The sequence below is a fragment of the Echinococcus granulosus genome, assembly GCF_000524195.1.
Source record: "Echinococcus granulosus chromosome Unknown EG_S00003, whole genome shotgun sequence".
Lineage (NCBI taxonomy): Eukaryota > Metazoa > Platyhelminthes > Cestoda > Cyclophyllidea > Taeniidae > Echinococcus > Echinococcus granulosus.
The window spans coordinates 2,880,511-2,905,230 of record NW_020170383.1 but is presented as its reverse complement, the minus strand read 5'-3'; the positions used below and the strand labels follow the sequence as shown (position 1 = coordinate 2,905,230).

Sequence of the window (24,720 nt, the reverse complement as noted above, 5' to 3'; positions counted from 1 at the left end):
TCTTCCAACACGACTTATAAAGTTAACAGAAGCAAAGAACATGACCATAAATGCCTGGAAGATAACTTAGGCCAGGAGATAAATACACTTGTCGTCAACTTGTAGATAAGCATTTCTTTATTTTGTCAGCTGCCGTGTTATCATTTTTAAAGTCCTGAAGCTGACAAAATACTGGTGAATCCTTTACTTATGCTCAATGTCCGTGGCACAGAGCTTGCTGCCCTTGATAACCTTATTGACATCAGTGAAATATATTAGAATATGTAAATTCGTAAACTAACAGCACAAAATGTCGTCAATTATACAAATTATACAGTTATACAAATCTTTGTACGGAAAGGCAATTAGACATCAAACCGTGAAACTTTTAACAAGTACTTTGATATTGAAGTTCTCAAATTTCCATTTGATTCGATTTGTAATGCGCTGCAGTCTCAATGACACGCCCTGCACTTCGTTATTCAAAAGAGGCTTGAAAGCATAAACAAAATGCATCCTTTTTATCTGTCTATCACAAATTTTAATAATGAATACCTTGAAGTCGATTGTGACAGTTAACATAAAATTTAACGCGAGATAAGATGGTCAAGACATGGAGAATAAACACGAATTCATTAGAACTACTTAAGCCAAAATCAAACAAATCGCAGAACCTTAGAATTTACGCATTTAACTCCTCCAATTCCCTTTAATGTTTGATTTTGTGGAAAAAATATGGGTAAAGCAAATGCTGTACTTGCTTCAGTAAATGAATGGCCCCAAGATTCCATCAAAACAACCAATTCTAAAGGCGAATAACATAATAAATAAAAATCTGAAGGTTTCTAGCTTTTGTAATATTTATTTAGGCTAATTAAAAACCTATCTCCCGTTGCGTCAGCCATGACTCAAGGCAATGAAAGACTGAATCAACCATTGCACTCATCTCTGCACACACCCGCCCAGAGATCATGGGAGATCGGTTATTAATAATCAAGAGAACAAAGTCACTTTGCTGATCATTTAATTTTCTTGGGTGCATCAAGTAGAGTTGTTTACAGACCCTCTGTTTACAAATTTGAAGGCAATCAACATGCAAAATGGTTAATAGCATTTTCAACGAAAAATAACCACCATTTCCGATGTCGAAGTGCGTACTTTGGATTGTTTTAAAGGCCTTTTTTTAAGTTAAAACTTAATTAGTCGACAACTTTACAGTCTAGCAGTTATTAAATTAGGGGTCTTCTGTTGCCATGGTCTACTATGCATAGTTTGCTGATTAACTTAGGATAATGAGGTCGGATAATGTGCCAAATTAAATTTGCATTTCATACATTCTAAATGGTGTGAATTTTGCACGTTTCCAGATTGTTGCCTTATGATAGTTTTTTCGCATTTACACGTGCAATAGCAAATTGCTTAATGTCTTATATGTACGCTTTACCTGACGTTTGATGCGGCGCATTTAGACTTCCCTGAGGACGAAAGAGGACATACCACCCCGACAGAAAACGCATTACCTATCTACAGAAGTCCTAAGAGGTTGCTCGCGTAGCCCGGAGGCCATGCCGTCCAGCGCTAGTACAAAAACTGCTACTTAAGTGCCCTCAAAACCAAAACTAAAAGTTAAAAAATAATCCGAGCACTACATTAGATATCAATATCAGTATTGCGAACCCCATCAAAAGGTAATCTGCTACAAAGCGTCCCCATCGAATGGACTTTTAAGTCTCCCTGGATCACATGAAGCCTTCTAATTTTTTGATCAAGTGGGATAACAAAAAATGATGAAGGGCTATGTTCTAAAAGATTTTGAAAGCAATTATTGTTTTCAAAAGCTTTAATTGAAAAGATGGACAACTTCAAAATGAAAGTCATTTTTTTTTCAAATTCCTTTAGCGCTTCAAGTCGAAAGAAGGCGTAATACTAGGAAGAAAAATGTATTTTTGACGTACAGAAGGGTTTGAAGACGGGGGAGGTTGCCATCATGGCCTGGAGATCTTGGCGCCCAGTAGAAATATAATGGCTAAGCTTTAAGCGTTCGAGGAACGAAAGCCGAGTGTTAAGCAAACAATAAAAATATTACAACTTCTACAAATTGCTTGCATTAATTTTCACGTTTTAATAGCACCATAAACTGAAGGAAATAAAATTTGCAGCTAGGATGGTAATTTGAACAGGAAATTTCACACATTTACTCTAAATAGGGAAAGAAGTAGTTTTTAATTTATGATCTTTTCTTTGTTGGTAATTAATTAATTGATCAGCACCATACACCGATTTAAACCTCTCGGCTAGAAAATTGGCGAGCATTCGGTAAAATTCGAACAAAGCATGCTTAAAATAAAAATAAAACAGCTAAAAACGAACAATTCCTCAAGTCTTATGGTTCAATACAGCCTTTTTAGCGTGTATCCATATTAAAAGCAAAGATGTGTGCTCTAGTTAATCCAAAACCAAACAGTGAGTCAATCCTTCAGCTGTTTAGAACAAAATGTTTGCCTAATTACTGTAAGCTGATAAGTCGCTGCTCTTTTACGACAAAAGAAAAACAAAGAGATGCGTCAAATAAAATCTACGGTCCATGGTTTCTTGAGTGGGGTAATAGAACACTGTGGCTTCGTGCAAAACGAAGCTGTACACCAATTCCCATGTTTAACCAAACTTCAATTCATTGTCTTTCCCAGTAATTCAATCATGGGAACACCGCGAATGGTTTCAACGAATAAGACTTTACAGCACCAGAATATTATCATACCGTTTAGCAGTAGACATGATGGCTTTTGCGCACTACACGCGCCAGTCTGATTGGTTGAAACGACACACATGAGTTGAATGAAATGCGCAAATTTTTCCACTGCCTAAGTAAGCACCAGAAGGAGGACTCATTTCACTGTAATTAAGAGAGTGACGGTCATACAACCTCTTCTACCCCAAAAAACGCTCAGGATATGGAGGGTACCCCAAAGGTGTTTTTGGTGGAGCGGGCGGATTTTCGGAATCCAAATCGATCCGAAATAATAGGCAAAATCCGCGAAATTACTATAAAATCACAAAAAGAGCCCAAGGAAATGGCATCCAGATTAAAGGATATGTTGGACGAGGATATTGGACGACACTGGCATGTCGTTGTTGGTACCGACTACGCTGCGTAAGATGTCTCTTTGGCTGTCCACTGATATACTTATCTTAATTTTCTGGTTTATCAAGTCACTATAATTTTCCACTTTAGTTTCATGAGTTACTGTCCAGGAGGCTACATCCAAGCGAGATATGGGGACCTTACCATTCTAATGTATCGTTTGGGCTAACTAAAGAACATCTGAATTTTGTTTGCTCTGTGTTTTGTTGAAAGCAATGTATGCCTCGATATCATTAATCTCCTCGTGTTTATTTTTATTCAATAGATTGTTTAAGAACCATTGGTGGTCTCTCCCAACCTTATCGAAATGTGGACATTACAGTGGTTTTCTTTATTTAGGGAATTATTAAAACAAAATGGTTGTTTATATAATCTTTCATCAAAATTGCATAGAGATACTTTCCAAAGTGCTCTTCTGAGCACTTTACAAAGTCATGACTTTGGAGTTACATAGCTAAATACCTACCTAGATTTGTGCGTAAAACTATTGGGGAATCCAATATTTTTGGGATGAATAGGATGCAAATACCTTATATAAGCACAAGTGCAAAAAGTTAGGTAATGTTTTATTTGGAAGTAAATTCAACGTTTTTATAGACGAAATAAACGATAGTTCTTGGGCTAAGGCGGTGACACTGAAAAAGAAGTAAGTAAACGAGAAGACACTGATTTTGTGGGTCCTATTATAATGAACCATTTATGGGGACAAGACTATGTACAAGTGATAATGAAGTAGAAGTTCGCAATTTTAATTTATAACTTTGAACATTAAGAAATTGATGTGAATTTGAAGTCAGCAATGAAGCACGAGATGGACCTCGTTATGGTTCTGAAAATGCGAAATGAGCTGGTACTTGGTATAGGCTGACGCAACTTTCTACCTTTAAAATGAAAGCACGTGATAAAGTATGACGAATTGTAAATGGTGAGACTTTACAAATATTTCGCGTAAATGTAAGTAAATGAGAGATAAGGCATTTTATAACTCTTGTGTAGTAGAAAAAACTATGACTACTTCAAAGCCGAAAGAAAACACGTAACGTCCAATGCGTCATTGTGATACTTAGCATAGCTCAATGTGTCGATATTAAGCGAGTCCAAAAATTTTTCTGTAACAAACCATATCTTTCAAGTCCTAGAGGTACTTAACTCTAATAACATTAACCGGAGCTTAGTAAAACTGCGTTACCTACACCATGACTGGCAACCCTTACTAAAGCCTTAATTGTGGATCCCCTTAAGAATTCCCACAGACTATGGTAGTGTTTCTCAGAGCTTGATCTTACTCGATTTGGCCCTTAATTTGTACAATTATGCTAAACTATCCAAGAGTTGTGACCGAAACATTCAATCGACTAATATTTTAAGGAAGATTTTTGGGTGATCTGGTGTAGCACCTTAACAAATAGTCAATTAAAATATCTGTGTGCAAATTGGATTGGAGCGATGCAAGAAGTACCAAACAAGTGAGGACTACCTCTCTGACCCCTGACAAAGCACTGAATATAGCTAAACAAAAAATGGGTTCTTTGGCTGATTATTAAGTGATTTGAAGGAAAGCTCTTCTACGTCTGTTCCTTAGAATTTAAGATGAGTGATGTTTTTGACTTGATGGTTGGTTAGGAAATAACTCCTATCCAAAATAATAACTGATGTTTTCCAAGATAATTATTAACACATCATTTGTCCAATTTTTTTCGCTAGCTATATTAATATTCTTAAGTAGATTTCGCACACTCTTTTGAGTAGCTTTTATAGATCGAGAAGGCTAAGTATCCATCAGATCTGGGACAGAATATTTTATGTCCCTTAAAAATTTTCAAATACAAGCTGAAGATAGTATCTAGATTGACAGATAAATATTTATCAAATACGTATAATATCAGTTCACAGCAGGAAGTATTCTCAATCTCAGCCAGCAGTAAGCATTTGGGATTCAGCCATATTTGTAGATGAGAAACGAGAGGTTGTTGCACTTGATATGGGCGAAAGCTCTCTTCTCGTGCATAATATGACTGCAAGGGTGGAAAAAAAGATTAAAATGTTAGTGTGCAGCAGGCAGTAGAAAATGGGAGGGCCTTAATAAATAGATTCGTGCCTACCTGGCAAAGTTTGGTCCTACCACGACATGCCACGTCGGTCCGTATGTCTCGTCCATGGTCTGCTTAATGGAAGTGCTCAAATCAACCAGATTATCGTGGATTTGACACGCTGTTTGAACTACCTCTAGGAATCGAGTCTCATTCTTCTCGTGGAGATCCTTGGTCACGAACTTGGCTCGTACTTCACATGGATCTTCTGGACCCCTTCTGTTGTGGTAGCGTTGACGGTGATGGCTACTCATGGTTGAAAGTGCTCTCTCTCAACGGGATTGACTGAACCCAGATGTATACGCTTGTTAGTGTGCAATCGAAAGACGACAAGCCTACTCGATTGTGCGGCTCTTAACAATACTTTATGATGAGTGGTTCATTTGCTGGTGCGATGAACGCACTCTAATTACTCAAAGTTGAGCTGGCTGATTGGTTCCTCACGCCAGGTCTCGATGCTAGCCTGACCCTTCCAGATCAGCATTAAGAGTTTACAATCCATTTACCCAAGCTCGAGAAAGGTATTATTCTTAATTCAATGACATTCTAATAGTACATCAATTTTTGTATAGTAATATTTTCCAAGTGTTACTGGAGAAACTGAAAAGATGGAAACTGTCCAAAAAATTGGAAACGAACAGTTTGGAAGGAAATAAGCCTCTTCAAAGGGGAGACAAAATAAACTAAATTATGACATTTAGACGATTTTTAAAGTCATGCATTAATCACGGGGGCATAAAAGTATACACGTGTTTGCACCACAAGTACTTTGAAGATTAAAGGAGGAATAAAAGTTTTGGGGAATCGATTTCCGACTGATATGTTTTGAGACGGTTAGTAATTGGCGCGCTATCATTTTTATTCACGCACTTTTCCAGGTGTGACGGTAGATGTGTTTAGGGTGATATAAAGTTAAAAACTGGAAGCATAAAAACCTTAATCAACATTTTTTAATAATTACCAACAGCTTTTGCTATGAACAAATTTTGTACGCAACACAAGGGGCGTCCAGTCAATAACTCTCTTCTTTGTTTTTAAATAACGCAACCTCTTCAAAGTTTGGGACTTTAAAGTGTTTCATTGGGTAAAGTAGCTTGGCAAATAATGAGTAATGGAGCGATTGTGCCATATCCACAAAATTTTGCTGGAGTATGGAATGGCTATGAGTTAGCCATCCCTGTCAATTTTCGTATGCTTCTGCCGAAGTACTATTATATACAGTTCGTCACTTTTTCACCTCCGCGAAGCAATTAACCCCAAATCCTATTTATTTGCAGCAACTTATAATTTGATATTCGAAACTTGTCATTTTAAACAGATCCTCTTGCTGGAAAGTTGTTATAACTTTCAGCCAATGTGAAGGATATCCCATGGCTAATCCGTTGCCTCGACAAATAAAACCGGCGGTTTTAAATGCACTGGCGCAGCCGTGAACGTCACGTGCACCGATGAAACCGCGCTATGGTTGGTGTGAGCTAGGCTGCATCACGCCTCTCAACCACCTCTCCTTTTCTGCAGCTCTTTCTCTCATAGGAACTATTCCGCATAACACCGCTTTCCTGACTCTCTCCCTGCAAATCAACCCTAATCGCCTTCACTATGGGCGATGAGCGAATCATCAACATCCAGACGGACATGACAGATGATAGGCGACAGGATATGGAACAGATTGTCGCCGATGCAGCCCGAACATCAGGATTGTCGAACATACGGGCGATAGCCAGCACTGTGAAAAGTGAGTGCGATAGCCGCTACGGTGGTAATTGGCACTGCCATGTTGGCGACTTTTTTGGCAGGTAAACAAACCATGAACCACAACTAAAAGCTGTATTTTTTTCTTCATTTTCAGTCACTGGTTCATTTTGTCTTTTAGTTCCTTTCCTTACGAGGCGAATACCTACTTCTACGCGGAAATGAGCAATATCTGTGTTCTTGTGTACAAATATTTATAGCATTTTATAACGGATGTTTTAAAGTGCTCCTTCCGGAATATAAAGTGTTTCTATCAATTTGTGCATTTGAACTTTGCTTATAACATCTCTCTCATGTCTTTTACCTTAAATTTGGGTAAAAAGATATGATTTACTAAACGTTCTCACAATTCTACTTATTGACCTATTTCGTTATTAAAAGAATGAAGATTAACAATAAGTTTCCTAAAAAATACAACAGCATCATTTTGTTTGGACTTTTACACCCAAAAACGCATTTTAACAGGAAATATATACCTTTTTTCTGAGCAGAAGTGGTTTATAAAATTGGCGATTTGTTGCATTATTTGGCAGTTATGATCTAAACCAAGTAGCAGTTGACAAAGTCGTGAAGTGACATTAATAGGCTTTTCTTGTTACAGCTGAGATTACACACCAGTTTTTCCAAGGTAGTAAATGACGTTTAAGGTGTTTCACACAAAGTCATTAATGGCTTTTACGAAACTGCAGCACATAAGATCTTAGACGACAATCTTAGCCCCTAGGTGGCAGCTTAGAGAAGGGCGGTTTAAATGAAGAATTTACTGAAGCAATGATACTTGGATATTTCGTAGCCTATGTCCATAATGAATCAAACTAGCAATAGTATCTGTTTACATATAGACTTATCAAGCCATAAATGCGAAACGTGATATGTAATAATTTTAAAACGAATATGGCAAAAACAAGCAGCAAGAAAAGTAAAACTGCAATTTCAGATAAAAATATTGCACGTTTGAAGTGTTATTCTTTAAATTCATAAAATGTCTTTTTGTATTAAATTACCTTCGCCTTAGGACTGAAAATAATGACAGAGAGCCAGCGATCGTTGCTGCACACAGTAAGTTAAGAGCATCTTAGTAGCATTATCAATTTGTTTTGAGGCTTTGACGAAAGTAGTATTAACATGAATTATGCCATTTAACGCTAAGAAGGTTATGAGGTAGGTTGGTGTCAAAATAGAATAATAGCTATCACAAGTAGGTTGATTCGATTCTTTGTAGTAATAACCATTTTGAATAGAAGTGGGCTCCCGAAAATGAAATTTAGAGAATATTGACGAGTTGTACTCAAATCGGAAAAAGCCGGCAACAATATTTGTGCTAACGTGATCGTCTAGGTCCTACTAAATTCCATTCTGGGAAAATTTTAACTCATTGCTGGTAAAAGAACTACAAGGTAAAGTAAACGAAAAGTATTTACACTTAACTGCAGCATTAAAAGTTTATTTTTGCTAAAATCACACTAATCAAAAGATCTGACTCAAATTATGGCAAAAGCAGTTTTATAGAGGAGTCACAACACCGTATTTAATGAGAAATTTTGCATTTTACTGCGATGCACTTCTTTGAGCCTCTTCCAGCAGAGGATTAAAAAACATCACACAAGTCTACAGTTTCGTGCTCTCATGAAATCCGAGCTATTTTTCTTTGTTGTCGACGCTAATTTTGTTGAGAAACTTATTATGTGTCCATCGGCACTCTTTTTATGCTGAATACGACGATGTGCCGCTCAGTAATGTTATAAAGGTTGAAAAAGGGAATGGGAAAAGTGGAATCTTACAAAAAATTGCCTCTCATAACACGTCTTGAAGATGAAGAGCAAGCAATCAAAATTGACATTTGGTTTTAATAATTCGGTAATTACTAGACATCAGATTTACTCTAGTGGCGAATGCGAAGTAACTCATTGTCGGTTAAAGGCACATTTAAGGGTAGTTCTTGCAGTAATCAACTTTGTGACGACATTGATTAAGGTAAAGGAACGCATAATATTAAAAGCTTTTCCTTTTAGTTTAGACTCTGTTTAAATATACTGGAACTGAGCTTTTAATAAGAATTTTTGCAACATTCGTTAGTAATCTAGCTCCAAAACGGAGCTTCTATTACTAATAGAACAAACGTAATGCAAATGTTTGAGTAAAGCCATTTTCGAGTAAATTTTACTATCTCTTTTGTAGCAAAAAGGGGTATCTACAATAGCTTATTATTAGAAAAAGAAATTTTAATTAGAAAGCCCAAGAAATTGGCCATGAATCGAAAATGCCCTTAGCAATTTGGCTGGTTTTTCCAAAAATCCCGCTCTTTGAAAACTTTTGATACCAGAATTATGATGTAATTATTAATGATTAAACTTTCTGCTAAATCAATCATTCCACCGAATATGGTAAGACACTTCAAAATCGTAGTGGAAATCGTGCAATCGACATATTATGAAAAGTTGATTAGCGCAAAATTCGGTTAATGTATCTTTGCAATTAGTATTTCACGAACGAGAAAAAGTTATTCGGTACCTGCTGCTTACCTCCCTATATTTTCATTTGATTTGAATTTTTAAAATAATTAGGACAATTCCAATAGTTGAGAGCAATCAGTAACGTAAATACTACACTAAATGGAGGTAGGCACTCCATGCGAAAGTTTGTTCGTTGGTAGTTATAACTTGAAATGGGAGTCAGCAATGAGAACTTTAGCAGAGGAGCCATGCCTGAATAATGCCAAAATTAAATGGTAAAAGTGAATAAAAAATATATTTTGTGAGTTACAAAACCGTACAAGCTAAACTTGACGGACTTTTTCATACTTTTTTTCAACGATTAATTTTGTGAAACCAAGTTATGAACGCACATTGAAATTTATTTTAGTAAATTAAATACTTCTAAGTATAATGGGTCTTTTGAGCACAACTTTAGGTGGTTGTAGCACCTCGAGCCTTCCCTGAAGAAGAGATAAGACACAATACTTGATTCGAAGGTGTATTATTGATGCAAAGCAAGGCTTAAGGCTACTGGCATAGTCCAAAGGCCAGGCCACCTGGTCAATGTACAACGGCAGAGCCTCCAAGTGGTCCGTTACCGAAACGGGGAGTTAAAGAAACAATCAAAGTATTACAGTGGTATTCTAGCATATATACATGACTAGAAAGGACATTCGGATTGAGAGTAATAACTTTTAGGTCTTAAGTTAATCATCAAATTTGTATTTGTAATTTTAATGCTCTGAGAGTAAATGCAATGACATATTGTTTTGCTCTTAGTGGGTTTCTCATCAAGCAAGGGTTCCTTTCTTTTATTATGCTGCCTAAGATATTTTCATCTCAATCTGCATCAGTTGTGTAAATAGCACTTGCGTCAGACAATGGCGTAGGTTCTGAACAAGTTAGGTATAATCAATCTTTTTAAATAAACTTAGATTTCTCAAACCATATTTTGTATTGACTCATTAGTATGTGTGAATATGAGTTATGGAATATTTTAAAACCCGAATACGCCTTAAATTTAACAGTAAATAAACGAGTAAGGAAGTTTTCAACACGTTACATTTATGTCTCTTCAAAATCGGTCATCGTTTTGACTGGAACCCGTACCTTCTGTGGACTTATTTCTACTTACAACAAAATACTATCAAATCCTACTGACCCTTGCAACGATTTTGGGCAAATTTGTAAGTCCCTTTCCTTCTTTAGCGTGAAAAGTTACTCCTGCCTACTTTCAATGCTCCTTCTACTAGCGGGAATTGGAGAGCATGTGGCGAAATTTCACAATGGGAGGCTCACTTGGCACCGAGTAGTAAATTACGATGTTTCACAATAGGTATAATTGCATTCACCTTATTAGATAAAGCTCACTTTGCTTTCTTTAAATGGCATGAATCAGGCAATCTTTTTGTCACACTGTGTGCGTGCTGTCTGATCAATAAAGTGGGTGCGTGCACGCACCTACAGCAGCACCACGAACATCATTGGTGGAAGAGGAGCTAATCAAGACAAGTGCGGTGAGCATTACTTTAGGCCTATTGAAGGCACTGTTACATTCATCGCCATGCAGACAGCCATCACGAACCCTCAATGTGCAAAGCCCCACTTCAAAACGGCCGATGTCGATGATTATAAGCGGAGAATTATCCTCCAATCCGTACACAAAGCCGATCTGCTCTACTGCACTGAGGATGAGATGGCCAAAAGCATCCGTATTGATCTGAACAACAAACTGGGAGGGCACTGGCATGTCATTGTTGGTCGACACTTTGCAAGGTTAGTGGAGATTAAAGCCGGTTATTGATATGCTGTTTTTACCTACCAAACGCTTTACCAACTGCTATTTACTGTCGATTATCCTTTTAGTTACTTTACTTTCACTCCGGGATTCATGGCTCATCTGATTCTACGAGACATACAATTCCTCGTCTATCAGTACGAGCAGGTGAAATAAAGCTACACCGTATGAGAAGCGATCCAGTTCGACTCAAAGACAAACCCTGTTATTATTTCTTATTCAAATAAAAGCCTTTGAAAACACCTATAGCATAATGACATTGTAAGGGACTTTTACTCACATCCTGATTTTGGCAATAATAAGCTTAGTCTTAAGAAAAATATGAACGACTGAATAAAGCTTTAAAATAAGCACAAAATTTGAAGTAAGGAGCGACAAATGTGCAGAAATGCGATTGGCTTAGTTTCAATTTGTATTTTAATGATTTAATCAGTTTAAAGTGTATCGTACATCAATAAAAATCCAAGTATTTTAGTATTTTGGAAAGTGGGACATTATCGGGAAGATTTAGTAATTTTCCTAAACACTGAAAATAAACAAAAATATCATTTTTGCACTTAACCAGATTAACCTATTCTACGGTCAATACTGCCATTCGATGGTAGAAAAATGATTATTAGTTAATTTCTTGAAATGCTCCTTAAATATCAGTTTTAAAATGTGTACTAAATTAACAGTTCTTACTTTAATCTTAACTTAATCTTTTTTAAACTGCTTGCTTAACCATGACAGCATATTTAAATGGTATACGGGTTCATCATCCCTGGCTTCATCTTAGCAGAGATTCCACCCGACGGTACACACCCCTACGTCACGTTTGTACTAGATCTTCTAAAAAAGTCATTTAAAGTTAATTTACCACAGAAGCTGCTCACGGGAGAGAAGCGCCGTTAGCATAAATCATTTTGCAATAAAATGTTTCGGTGAATTAACCTTTTATTCTACAAAATAAATGCAAGGGATGTCTGAGGGTATTTTACTACGGGGATTTCCGAGCTCACAATCTCCTGAAAATAATGCATACTAATTACCAAATTGTGTAATATCCTTTGTCGTAATAACTAAAGAATTAGGGTAGTAAACGCACATATCTCACCTGTTTTTAAAATGCTAAACGCAGATTTTGCTACATAAAAGTGAGTAGAATGCCTAATAGAAATCTCCTAGTATCCTAGTAGAAATCGACCAGCTTGAGTAGTCGCATGACTGGACCTAAAATTAGGGGGAATTACAGGGCTCCGGCTTCGCACTTTATTATCTCAATTGTATTTATTTCCAGATCATACATATGCTTTATTTCACAAGAGTTTGGCCTATTTAGTTAGCACAGAAGCAGATGTAATTACAAAGGCATATGATTTCATAAACTACCCATCCATAGGCACGACAAATCAAGCTCGATATGTCCCACAATTTGGGATCATTTAAACTCAAATAAGTGCTATGGCATGCCAGATTGTGATAACTTTTAAGCGACTTGTCTTTGTTTTTTTTTTAGAATAAGGATATCTCCTCTTACACATGAGATTACGCTGTTCCCTCTGATTTCGCTTACAAATTGCAATCAAATGCATTAAATTATTGCAGTTTAAATAATTTCTACTCTCTATACCTTAAAGCCTGGTCTCAATGTCCCGATTGCTTTTTGAGGCGTGAATTTTCAATTGAATGGGAATTTTTAGGTGGGGTTCCTTTGATTTGAATATTTGCACTTTGAAGAAATTATTGCGTTATAAGAGCCTTACATTCCTATTTTAGCAGCTACTTTATTTTTTTGAAGAGAATTATGTTTTTAAGAAATAAAATCGTTTAGTGTATTGATGAGGTGCTACAGAATCTCACAATAGAAACAAATGACCGAATTTAATTTCTCCAATGAAATTAGTCTTTTATATTGTTTCTGTTATGCATCAGTCAGTGTCGCTTCTCACACAGCAAATACATATTGCAAACCCGTAGTTGACCCCATTTACCACATCTGGATTTACAAAATAACTCACCTTTCGGTTTAGACTTTGTGCTCCTGTCCGAAATGTGAATAATTTGAGTAATCATGTATTCTGCTTTGTAATTTTTCATTAAATCAAGCTCCTTTAGCAAATGACAACTACATTAATACTAAATTTTATGAATGAGTGGCGTATCACCGTAAGAAATACTATTTTTTATCACTATTTTGTTCGTAGTCAAGTTCACAGAGCTATTACGAAAACTCCTCGAACACTAAATGCGGTATCACTATATTCACAGATTAGCTATGATCGAATTAAAACCGAGTAATGGGAACTTTTGCAGATAGTAAAACTTTGCTGTAAGTCCAGGGTACTCGTTTTATTAAAATTCAAGTCGTTAATAATATGACATCGACTGCGGATATCGCTGTTTATAGGCGGCAAAGGAGTGACAGAATATACAATAGGTTAGAGAGCGCCTCATCTTACGAAGACCATCGTGGAGACTTGTAGAGATAGACCTTCAAGTCTCCCATACGACATTGCATCCACTTTTCCTGAGTGCCAACGCTGAAATACGAAGGAGCTTGATGAACTGATAGGACAAGTCAAAAAATATTTGTATGCCCCTTCTCACCCGCAAAAATCTTTGCCAACTATGCAATGATGCGGTCCTCCGTAGAGCAAATCCGCGTGCTCTTTAATATGCTCAGCAATTCTTAGTTTGTCATCGTTGATGGAAAGGGCTTCAATCACAATGTCCTTGATTCCCATATCAAAATCGTTCAACTTCCATTCAAATCGCTCGTTGTTGCTCATCCCAATGGTAGTGTATTCCTGCAACGACCGGCGTGGCTCTGAATGTTGGGTATCGGTGGCTCCAACTCGTTTGTATAGTCCTGAACCAACCAAATCTCTGCTCCAATTGTCACTCTGAGCTCACCTACTCTTGCACACGAGTGCGCACGTGCCTGTGTGCGGGTGTGCAAAGGTGGGCCCTACTCCAGTGGATATGAGGCAGGCAAGTTCTTCTCTCACAGAAGGTGAGCTGTTACGCAACATTTGCTTCAAGACGATGGGCGACTTTGAGCAGGAATACACTACTTTCTTAACGACCCTGATATGAAGAAGAGTGACACCAAATCTGTATGTGTTGTGAGTCTTCGTAAAGAAGCCATCCCATTCTAGTGATCAGAAAGCAAGGGTGGTTTCATGAATTTCCAACCCCCTGTCAGTAGCTTTAAATGCCCATGATTGACAATATGCTGCATTTATTGCTTAAATTAAATCACCATATTAAATTCTTCGTTTTAACCAATGAATTAATAGTCTGCATAAAAATGTAAAATTATTTTGATACTAATATGGTTTTCTAGTGGTGTGGTTTGAAAAAACCCATTTTAGAAGTTCCTTTTACGGGGAAATGGTTTGACTTATCTTGAGAATGCTAATTCCATTCTAATCACACAAACATACCAGTGATCTTAATTTCCAGTCTTATAACTCAATATTCCACAGTTTTTTACTCCCAAGGAGTATTATTTTGCCTGACTGTGAAAACCTTAAGTACACCTTACGCAACTAGTAAAAAGGCTTTGATACAAAAAATGAGAAGAATGAAACAACAGCACTGGGAAAAAGTTGATTTTCGAAAGATTTTTGTAGTATACATGAGTTTTTAGAACTCTTCAAAGTAAGATAAATAACGCTTCTTATCATTTGATTAACCACTTCGTTGTTTTATGGTTTTAAGAGCTTAAAATTAACAAAACAAATCATGAAATTAAAGGCGTCTTTAGGTGTCACAAACTTGTTTAATAACCAAACGAGTTATTGACTTTATTCTGCTTAAGAGTGCGCATGATATCGTCTTTAGCTCCACCGTTTTAGAAGGGTTAATTCATTCCTGGTCTTGTTGTCCGGAATCATATCGATGGGAATGCAAATATCGCGAGTGATCTCTCTCCCTAGGTGAAACACTTTGGAGCACAAAGAGCACCGCCGAAATCGATTCCTTAGATTACTTCCACCTCTCCATACAAGTAGGAAAACGCGTTTTGGTGTTTCCAAAAAAGTGATGCGTAAGCACTATTACCGTATTCTCGTAATACCTTGAGTAATAGTTGTGATATGCGTTTAGTAATGCTTTGTGGCGGGAAAGCAGGGCACAATTCACCGTTTTCATTCTATATTCCAGAGGTGAAATATTGTGCAATTTCTGTGGAAGGCGGAACGTACTTTGTAAATGGCAAATTCTGCTTGACCAGCAATGGCTTAATTTACTTAAAATGAATGCTGAATATAAAGCAAAAATAATTAATCCTTTTGAAGAGTGTACTTTTGAAAACTCCACGCAATTGCATGGATGAGTAATATTTCGCAAAATACTTGAAGACGTTTGGATTAAATCCTTCTTGTGGATACATTATAGGTATTACTGATTAAGTGTTTGGTGAGTAAAGCAAGTTAGTAATGATGCAGCAACCGATATTAATTTGCTTGCTTTTCGGTGTAATCTAGTCGCACACACACGCACACTAAGGGCAAGTCAGTAGATTAATTGGGTGTCACCGTGTGCCAACTGCACTGAGTAGTCAATTAGCTAAACGGTGAGATCATGCAGCCAATGATCCCCCCATTCTTTTAACTGATTCCTCGCATATGCGCAAACGAGAGCCCAAAACCCCCACTATTAATTGCGTTGGTAATTAAATTCGGGGTAATTAAATTTAAGACAATTAGGAAGGTACCGAATATAATGAGTAAATTTACTCAAGACTAGTGCTTTGGCATGAGCCAGAGTAGATCGAAAGTAAAGGACTTGGCAGAATGGCGTCATTTCACTTTTTACTGACAAGGATTAGCCACACACACACGGAGTCTGATGTAAAACAAATGTGTAGAAATGTGTTTAAATGAAGGAGACAGGTAGGCATCGGTTGCCAGTATTGGTAACGTAAAGCCTTGTTATTGAAATTTTCTTTCAGGATCTCCAAAAGGAAACCATTTGCTGATGATCATGAATGTGTGACAGCATTTAACGCCACCTATGAGAATTACAATCCAGTATTCCATTAAAATCCATCTACAGCAGTGCCAGGCTTTTCCAAGACAAATTTTCCTTCAATAAAGTTAAAAATTTGCTGGCTAAACAGCTTTGGTAGCAAAAAGGGAATGATTTCCTAATGATTTCTCATTATTAGGAGTAGTAATAATGTTTAAGCCTAGTTCCCTTTACTGTTCAATAAAATGATTCCAAATGCTTATTCGACCAAAAATAAAAAGTACTTGCTAAGTAATTTTTCACTAATATTTGACATTCTCATTTGCTTAAATCATATTCTGCTGACTATCACTACCATCCCTGTTGAAGTGTGGGGATTAATAAGGCTTTTCCACGCATCCAAAGCGGCACAAACCCTTGAAAAACACATCAACAAAATAAACTGTAAGGAAGCGATGGATCCGTTAAGCATAAACTGGATTTAACTATTCAATTATTGTCGTATTATTTTATGGTGATTTCCTTAAGTATGTGATGTAGTTGTGGGAATTTCATGTATTTGCAAGAGGAACATTTTGATTCCTAATTTTGATTTTAGGCGTAGTTTATAACTGAAACACCCGGTGCAGTAAAGTTCCGTAATGAAATAGTGCAGCCAAGCTATCAAAACATCAAATAAATCAGATGAACGTCCAAACAATGGCTTTACGCCAAGAACTGTCCCTATATATTGAATAAAACAAATAAAATTAGTCGATTCAACAGTACCTATGCTTATTTAGAAGAAGTCGTTTTAAACCCGCATTTGGCACGTATATCGCATGTAACCGAATGCGATAACATGAATTCCAACAAAACTTTATTATTGCTACTGCAATGCTTTCAGTAGGGCAAAATGGAGCTTAAGCGAAAGACAGTCAGAATATTTCCTGCAGTTAACTGATTTCCAATGCCGAACTTTATGAACCTTATCTTAAAAAGCGTAATCAGAATTAACACTCTGCATGTAGATGAGACATTAATATACATTTCTTTTGCAATGTAAAGCACATACGATTACGTGGATGCCTGTGACTTTCACTAGCATACACTTAAAATTTAATTAATAGTAGACAGTTTACAAGAAAATACTTTTGGAATAGGCTTATTACAAATAGTGTTGAGTTACGTATAAGACTTAAAAATGCCTTAGATGCATATTTCTTCAGTGCTAAACCACGCAAAACCGACTTCGAACGAATCATCTCTAATCCAGAAATTAATCTCCCAACACTACTCAGTCAAGGGAATTAGGTGCAATTGCATTCACAAATTACGGTCATTAAATCCATGCGAAAATCAGCACTGCTCTCTGGAACAATTGAAAGCCACTTTGTAAGGTCCTTCGCAATAGACTAACAAGAACCCTTGGCAAATCCAATGTGCTACCCTCATCCCACCGATTCTCATGGATTGCCTTACACTTGTTCATTTGTTAGCGGAAAAAGTAGGTAGCTAAAAAAAGACCCAACGCTGACAAGTTTTAGACCACACAAATCATGAGAAGTCTACAATGAGCTAAGGCATTTATTTCTTTCCTTTGGCAGTTCTAGACAAGACGCATACCGACTCTAACAACCTTTCGAAATGTTCCTCATCATAACGCCGGACGCTTCTTGAATCCTTCCCTCAAAAGAGTACATTACAATGCAGAAGACGGGCTTTGAATAAGTCAGAAGTAGAAGGATATTATAATATAGATGAAAATGTATAAAAAGTACAGATGAAAGTAAAAACAAATACGTGAGCAAAAGCAAGAAGTTTGAACATCCACAACTTCAAGGCGCACGGGGGCGGCTAAATATCTTCTAAAAATACCAAAAGTAGAAGTATGAGCAGGTAGATTTATCATCTACTTTTAAATATAAATTTCAATTTATAGCACTATTTTAATCTGTGTTAAAAGTAAAAGGGAGAGCACGATTTGACATGATGGATGTTATACGCAAGTGATGGGCACCTACAACTCCTCAATCCATTAGGCGATCATGTGAAAAATTTTAGTACTCCCTAATGAAAAAGTGACAACCACCGCCTTTACCTTCCTTCCAGTACTTTTTTTAGGTCAAAGAGACTTACATTCGACAGCAATTGAATAAGGCTCCACATTTTGGGACTCACACGAAAACGTGACGGGAGTTGACAATCTTCGAACTACAAAAGAGAAGCATGATTAGGTATACCACAGGACAATCGAAAAGTTTGTCAAACACCTGTCAAGACCGATTTGACAAAAACAACTTCTCCCTTGCTTACTTAATTGCCAGTTACTACTCAATAATTTCATGCATACGCTTATGACTACACACACATACATATCTAGAATGAGAAAGAGTAAACACGCCGTCGATATAGCAACCATTAAGGATCCCATGTGGTGCCACGAAATGCGACGACATGACTATGAGAAAAAGAAAATATTCTTTTTGTATAAATCCTATGCTTACGCAACTCTCAGACATGAAACATGCAAAATCACTCATAAATCAAAGCTCTCAAACTGTGCACGACTGTGATGATGGGCATCCTACTTAAACCTAGACTATCGGGATAAAACATAAACTTTCCTATTATCTCTTTCCGTAAAAGCAAGTTTCTGTCGAATATATTTTTTCAAAAAAGTACACTTTTTATAAACTCCTCCCTTGACAATGGGGTTGTCATGTAGGTCAATAAGGTCCTAAGCCACTAAGTTTTATTAGTAGTATTATTGTAAGTTTTGTGTTCGTTAAGATTAACATACTATTATCACCTAGAAAATTGGAAGAAACTTGGGATATGAATAATGAACCGGAGATGTGCAACTTCAACCCCACCTTAATGAAATAAGTCTGACTAGAAAGAAAAACCAAACAGCAATGTTTCCATCGAAACTTAACTAATCCCTTAATAGTTATGCTCAAATTAAATGAAAAGGTGGTTAAACACCTTAGTTTGAGAGACGGATTAAAACACTACATACGCCTATGATTAACCCTTGCCCTTCAAACTCACAAACCAGGTTCAGTAAAAATTCTGACGGTATTCGGACAAAGGCTTAAAAGTGGGCTCATTTCTACTGTTACCAGAAGTTGATGTTCAAGAGATTGCGGTACAAAATAAATACACCTTGGAACAAAAGTGAAAAGAGCGATCCAAAGTTCAAAAAATGTTCCATTTGTAAGGTAGAGGTTTACGCAAGTGAAGCTTAAAATCACGAAACCTCCATGCATGTGCATGCATTTTCGAAACCATAGTAAGCTAATAAGATTACGCAACCTTGACCTTTCCTAGTATCATGAAAGCCCTTTAGTAAAAAAATATACTTATTGGCTAACGACCTGATGAAAAAGTAGTGATAAATTACCTTTATATAATTAGACAATAGATAACAGCATGTTCTAAACCCATGTGTCGATAACTCAAACAAGATGAAAATGGCTAGGTTTTATTCCTAGTTTAATAAAAAAGCACGCGGATAATCAGGAAATTACTGTTCCTTTAGTACAGTTTGTATCACGCGAATTATTACGCCTTAAGTAATATTAATCACCTGAATCGACATTCTTCTGGCAGGAAAAGCCTAGAAACTCCGGTGGGGTCACTCAAGGCTAGTTTTACCTGTTGTGTCGAATCACATCCGGTCAACACAGAACAGTATATACTCTTCTACCCGAAAAATGCTGGTATTCGAGTGCACATTTATGTACAACCATGGTAAAATCGCGGTAGCTACAGTTATGAACACATGCGTGCGTGCATGTGGTATCGTGATTGAACTTTGAAATAAGCAGCCAGCTGATGGTACGGAGCGAGTCTACTCTTATGCAACGAAAACGTTTACAATCGTTGAACAGTGTTTTCAACAGTCAAGCACATTCAACTGTGCATCCCAATTGGTCGAAATCGCATCGAGAGGGACGATACCATGGCACTGTCACTTGTCTTTGTCACTTCATTCAACAATTAATTATAAAAAGTTTAATAAGTATGATGGGCTTCAAAAAATCTTAAAGAAGGTCAAGTGGTGCAAGGATAGTCCTCAAGATGAAGGATAACAAGGATATAAAATTAGTGTTCAGATCTTAGTTGTACTTTTTATTGCATAAAAACATTTTGTGATGGATATGGGAGTAAAATTCAAACAATTTGCCCCAAAAACCATGTTCGAAAAATAATAACCCCAGCTTTCCACTAAACGATTTCAGACAATGAAAATATTTAAAAAAATACTCAGTAAACTACAACGGTAAGCTGATAAAAATGGCTCCAAATAAATGTACAATTAAAAAATTGAGGAAAGTCTTTGGCTATGAATTACCAAATTTACAAAATAAACTGCTTAATCTGTAAAGAATCTCACATTTATGCACCATCATGTGAATCTCACACACACATATGTATGCTGGATCTCAGTGCACACTTTGGTTGAGCATGCTAAGGATGGCACATGATCATTCAGCATTGAAACCAAGGGCATTTACACAAAAGCGAACAGTACCGAGTAATTTGGGCCCATAATTCAATTGTGAAAAAGCATCATCAAGACAAGCAAAGCAATCGCATAACATGAAGACATGACACTTGATCGATGAGTCAGGCGCTACAAGTGCGATCTCAGTCATCAGGCTGCTACCTCCTGGCTGACACAATACGGGAAGTTATTGACATAAGGCAGAGGTCATTTCGGCCGTATGTTAAGGCCTCCGTGTATTAACTGACAGCTCATGGGCTAAAACTTCAGGCGTTGCGTAAAGCCGTCAGTCTAGGCTGATAAGCATTTTAGTTGAGAAGGTAGAAGTAAACTACACAAGGCAAATGTGCAGGACAAAACTGAAATCGTTATTCATTTAATTGACTCAACGATTAATCTTTAAAATGAACTTCATTTTGTAATGACGCCATTAACTTTAACTGGTGCAAGATTTAGGGAAAATGGGGTAAAAAGAGGTAATCAATTGCTCTTACCAGATACAATAACTGGTAATCCTATGTCTGGTTATTTATGGAGTCGTATAAATCAAAGGCGAACAGGAATATCATACTTACAAATTCCGTGGGCTTTTTCGAGGAAATGAGGTCGACAAAAGAGTTTGTCCTTCGAAGACTCACAGGTGACACCCCTGAATGTAGATCACAAACAGAAAACAACCATATATGCAGTCAAAAATTATCAGTTTTGTGGTAATAGGACAGAAAATTGGATTTGCAAATCTGAATTTCTCCCAGTATCAGTATTTAGTGAGCATAAAATCTGCTATCGACGAGAATGAAGGCTACATTACAAACGACTAGCACTAGTTTTCGGAATTACGGTTTTTTGACACAGCTAGGATGAAAATTGGAATTTTACTAATCCAAGTTCTATGGGGAATTTACATCTACGTGAACATTTGATTGAGTATTTGTGAGAATAGAGCAACGCTTTTGTCGCAGATCATCGTCTTGTAGACCTTTAACTTTTGATGCTTTTTTGGGTTTCATGGAACCCGTAAAATCGAACTTAAATGACACGAAATGTTTTGCCTCAAGACAACTATTTGTGCCAGGCGAATCAACCGAATTAAATTCGAAGAACACAATTTTCCAATCAAATCTGAGTAAAGCCTAAAAGTTAATTCATTAAGCGAGAAAGAGATGTTAATTCAATAACGTAGTGGGGAAATCAAAATGTGAGCGCCTATCAAGGGCTTTAAAAATAGTTCCTCATTACGTTGGCATCATAAAATTGCAACCCTTATCCGATATTACTCAACAATTGGCGGAATTAGATAAGTGAAGAATGAAGAAATATGGGATCCAGAAAATATGTAAAACAAGTTCTCCGTGTCTATACGAAAGAATAAGTGGTTGAAAATTCCGTCATTACCGTCTTTTTTAAACGCAAATTCACAACTTGCCTTGATCTTAATTAACTCATCAACTGAATAAAGCCGAAAACAAGTATGTTGCAATGAATAAAACAGACCATAAAATTAAATGAAAAAGCACATAAATTCTACACATGTATACTAAACGACGCTACACATTTAATTCTCTTTAACTAGAATATACAACTAATTGTTACGTTTGACAAAATAAAATAGGATTCCAATCTAAATATCAGGTCAAACAACTCTGGCACCAGTGTATTTAAAAAGTAAAATAGATGCATGCGAGTACAAAAAAAGCAGCCAAACACTTTAGCTGTGTTAGTCTTATGTCGCGTACACAAAGATTGGACGTCGGATAGTTGTCGAATTGGTATTAATAAATTTTAAGCAATAAGAGTCCAGAATGCCTTAGATATTGTAATATGTAACAAGACATACGATAAGCTTCGGTCACAGACGCTGCATCTGAGGCAGCTCTTATGGTAGACGTGAGAACCTGTCGAATAGCGATCAAGCGGGTAAATCACTTTGTTGCAAGCAAAACATGCTTCTGCTGATGACTAAAAGATACAATTTAAGGTTAAATCCAAATAAGTTTCTAAGCGGTCACTCCATTCAATTGAAAAATGGGATAACTGGTAGGTAAGACAAGAGTGGGCCAGGTTTGGAAATAATACCTTATTTTCAGACATCGATGCTTCAGGGGAAGGTTGTTTGGCCGGTCTCTTTTCGATATTTCGAGGTATTTCAGGCAACGAGGAGGAAGAATCAAAATTGCGGTCAGATGATTCAAAATGTTCTAGGAGCGACTGAATACGTGCCGACATATTTTTTCTTCCAAAAGACTTCGAGCGCGCAACAGGTGTCGAGACCTTAACTGCTTTACCAAGGTCAGTAGAATTGGAGGGTTTGGCATTATTCCCAAGAAAAATGGTTGTGTGAAAGGTTCGCACAGAGTCTTGATCAAAAGATACACCGTTAGTTATATCGTCTTTGTAATAGGAAGACACAGCCTCTTCGGGAATCGACTTAAGCCCGCAGTCGCGTTCCGGAACTGTCACGTCTTCTGATGCAGTCGTCTCCAACACCAACAAAGGGGGACCTTTTTTTGGTAAAATTGTAGAGGATGGTGTAATACCATTACTTTTACTGACTAAATCATTTTTTTCATCGTTACAAATTGATGCCACCTTTAACTGCTCTAAACCTTTACTCGGGCTATTGTCCAGAAGAATTTTGAGGTTGTCCGCATATTCTCGATCAATATTCAAAAGGTCTGGGTGAGAAGACAAATGTGCCGTTCCAGAATTTTCATTCATTTTACGACCAAAGTGATAGGCGATATAACGTGATAAGCAGGTCTCAAAACGAGAATGACCTTGAGATTTCAGCGGTTTAATTGCCGCGGCAGTTCTCTTGATAACTCATTTGCTTAGTTTGTTTTCAACGGCATATAACAAAGGATGAATATTGCCTAATTCCCTACACTTGCAGCATAACACTGACATAGATTTATAATCCTGATAAAACGCAAAGTTGGTTTTTTTTATCGGTAATTTCGAGTGGTACAACTAAATAACTGTTCTTCCCAAATGCTACAATGCCTTCTAAAGCACTTTATCAGCAACCTAAGCATTAGAACTACGAAAGCATGCCGTCAATGACTCAATTTTTTTGCTATTTGTGGGGTATAGTTAAATCAGTAAGTTTGCTCATCAGCATACTAGCTTTGCTATCAGTTTCGCATGACCTTGTAGCTCCTCGGGTAATCTTGACTTTAAGAGAAGTCTAAGTATTATGGCAGAAAACATGTTACTGACGTACAGAAGAGTTAGAGCTGCTCTCATGGTCCGAACGCCATGTCACTTAGCGGAAGTGCAATCTGCTGGGACGCATGTACTTCCATAATCGAATGAAGAGTTAAGCAAACTATCAAAGCATTACAATTTGTAATTTTTCTTTCAACAAGGCAGATAAGCACCAAGATAAGCTAAATTCTTATAATTAAGAGGAAGCCCAAATGGGAGCAAGCATGACTGATCAACTGAATTCACTTAATACACTGCTTGAGCTATATTTGTTAAGTTTAAAGTGTTTATATTGACATCTTGGAAACCTCCAATAATCATGGCCTCAGGTAAACCTGTGTATAGCTATACCTTCTGTGATTAGGTCTGTTCTGCAAATCATAAATGGAGTTGACATTTTCAATAAGCAATGCGAAACAACATGTTCGGTGCAATAAATTTGTTTTTGCAATACCTCTACCATGATTACTAATAAAAATTTACGGACTCGTTCTTATCGTTGACAGGAAGCTTAGATTGTAGATTGTAGTCTTCTAGAAAGACTAAGGAGCTACTGGGCTAGCCCAAATGCCTTGGCTTCGGCCGGAATTCCAATCTGCGGAGACTCAAGTCTCCGCGTAGTCAAATACATAGTTAAGGAAATATCGGTGCGTTACACAAATTCTCACAAATGATTGAAACAGACTCGACTGAATTTTTAGCAGCTATCGTTAATATGGCTTCGCCGAATCATCTTAAATTATTTCACAAAAAATGTTGAAGGTCATACCGCATAGCGGAAGTACAATATCAAAGTCTTAAGTGTCAGCGCAACCAAAGCAAAGAATTAG

At 37.0% G+C, this 24,720-nt stretch overlaps 4 protein-coding genes across 4 annotated transcripts; 2 read left to right on the top strand and 2 right to left on the bottom strand. All coding sequences in view use genetic code 11, as the record gives it.

The window, feature by feature from the left end:
• Positions 1-5,057: 5,057 nt before the first annotated feature.
• On the bottom strand, positions 5,058-5,465 carry EGR_00996 (Dynein light chain 1, cytoplasmic; the record flags this gene model as incomplete). Its single annotated transcript, XM_024490245.1, has 2 exons — positions 5,058-5,136; positions 5,224-5,465. The coding sequence occupies 2 exons, from the start codon at positions 5,463-5,465 to the stop codon at positions 5,058-5,060; spliced, it is 321 nt and encodes a 106-aa protein (XP_024355648.1).
• A 1,345-nt stretch (positions 5,466-6,810) lies between these two features.
• On the top strand, positions 6,811-7,163 carry EGR_00995 (Dynein light chain 1, cytoplasmic; the record flags this gene model as incomplete). The annotated part of the gene is made up of 2 exons (XM_024490244.1): positions 6,811-7,007; positions 7,085-7,163. 2 exons carry the CDS (start codon positions 6,811-6,813, stop codon positions 7,161-7,163), a joined length of 276 nt encoding a protein of 91 aa, XP_024355647.1.
• Positions 7,164-11,001: 3,838 nt separating this feature from the next.
• Positions 11,002-11,391, top strand: EGR_00994 (Dynein light chain 1, cytoplasmic; the record flags this gene model as incomplete). Its single annotated transcript, XM_024490243.1, has 2 exons — positions 11,002-11,213; positions 11,304-11,391. The coding sequence occupies 2 exons, from the start codon at positions 11,002-11,004 to the stop codon at positions 11,389-11,391; spliced, it is 300 nt and encodes a 99-aa protein (XP_024355646.1).
• Positions 11,392-13,672: 2,281 nt separating this feature from the next.
• Positions 13,673-23,401, bottom strand: EGR_00993 (hypothetical protein; the record flags this gene model as incomplete). Its single annotated transcript, XM_024490242.1, has 5 exons — positions 13,673-13,757; positions 13,825-14,044; positions 14,135-14,270; positions 18,310-18,384; positions 22,760-23,401. The coding sequence occupies 5 exons, from the start codon at positions 23,399-23,401 to the stop codon at positions 13,673-13,675; spliced, it is 1,158 nt and encodes a 385-aa protein (XP_024355645.1).
• Between the last annotated feature and the right edge of the window lie 1,319 nt (positions 23,402-24,720).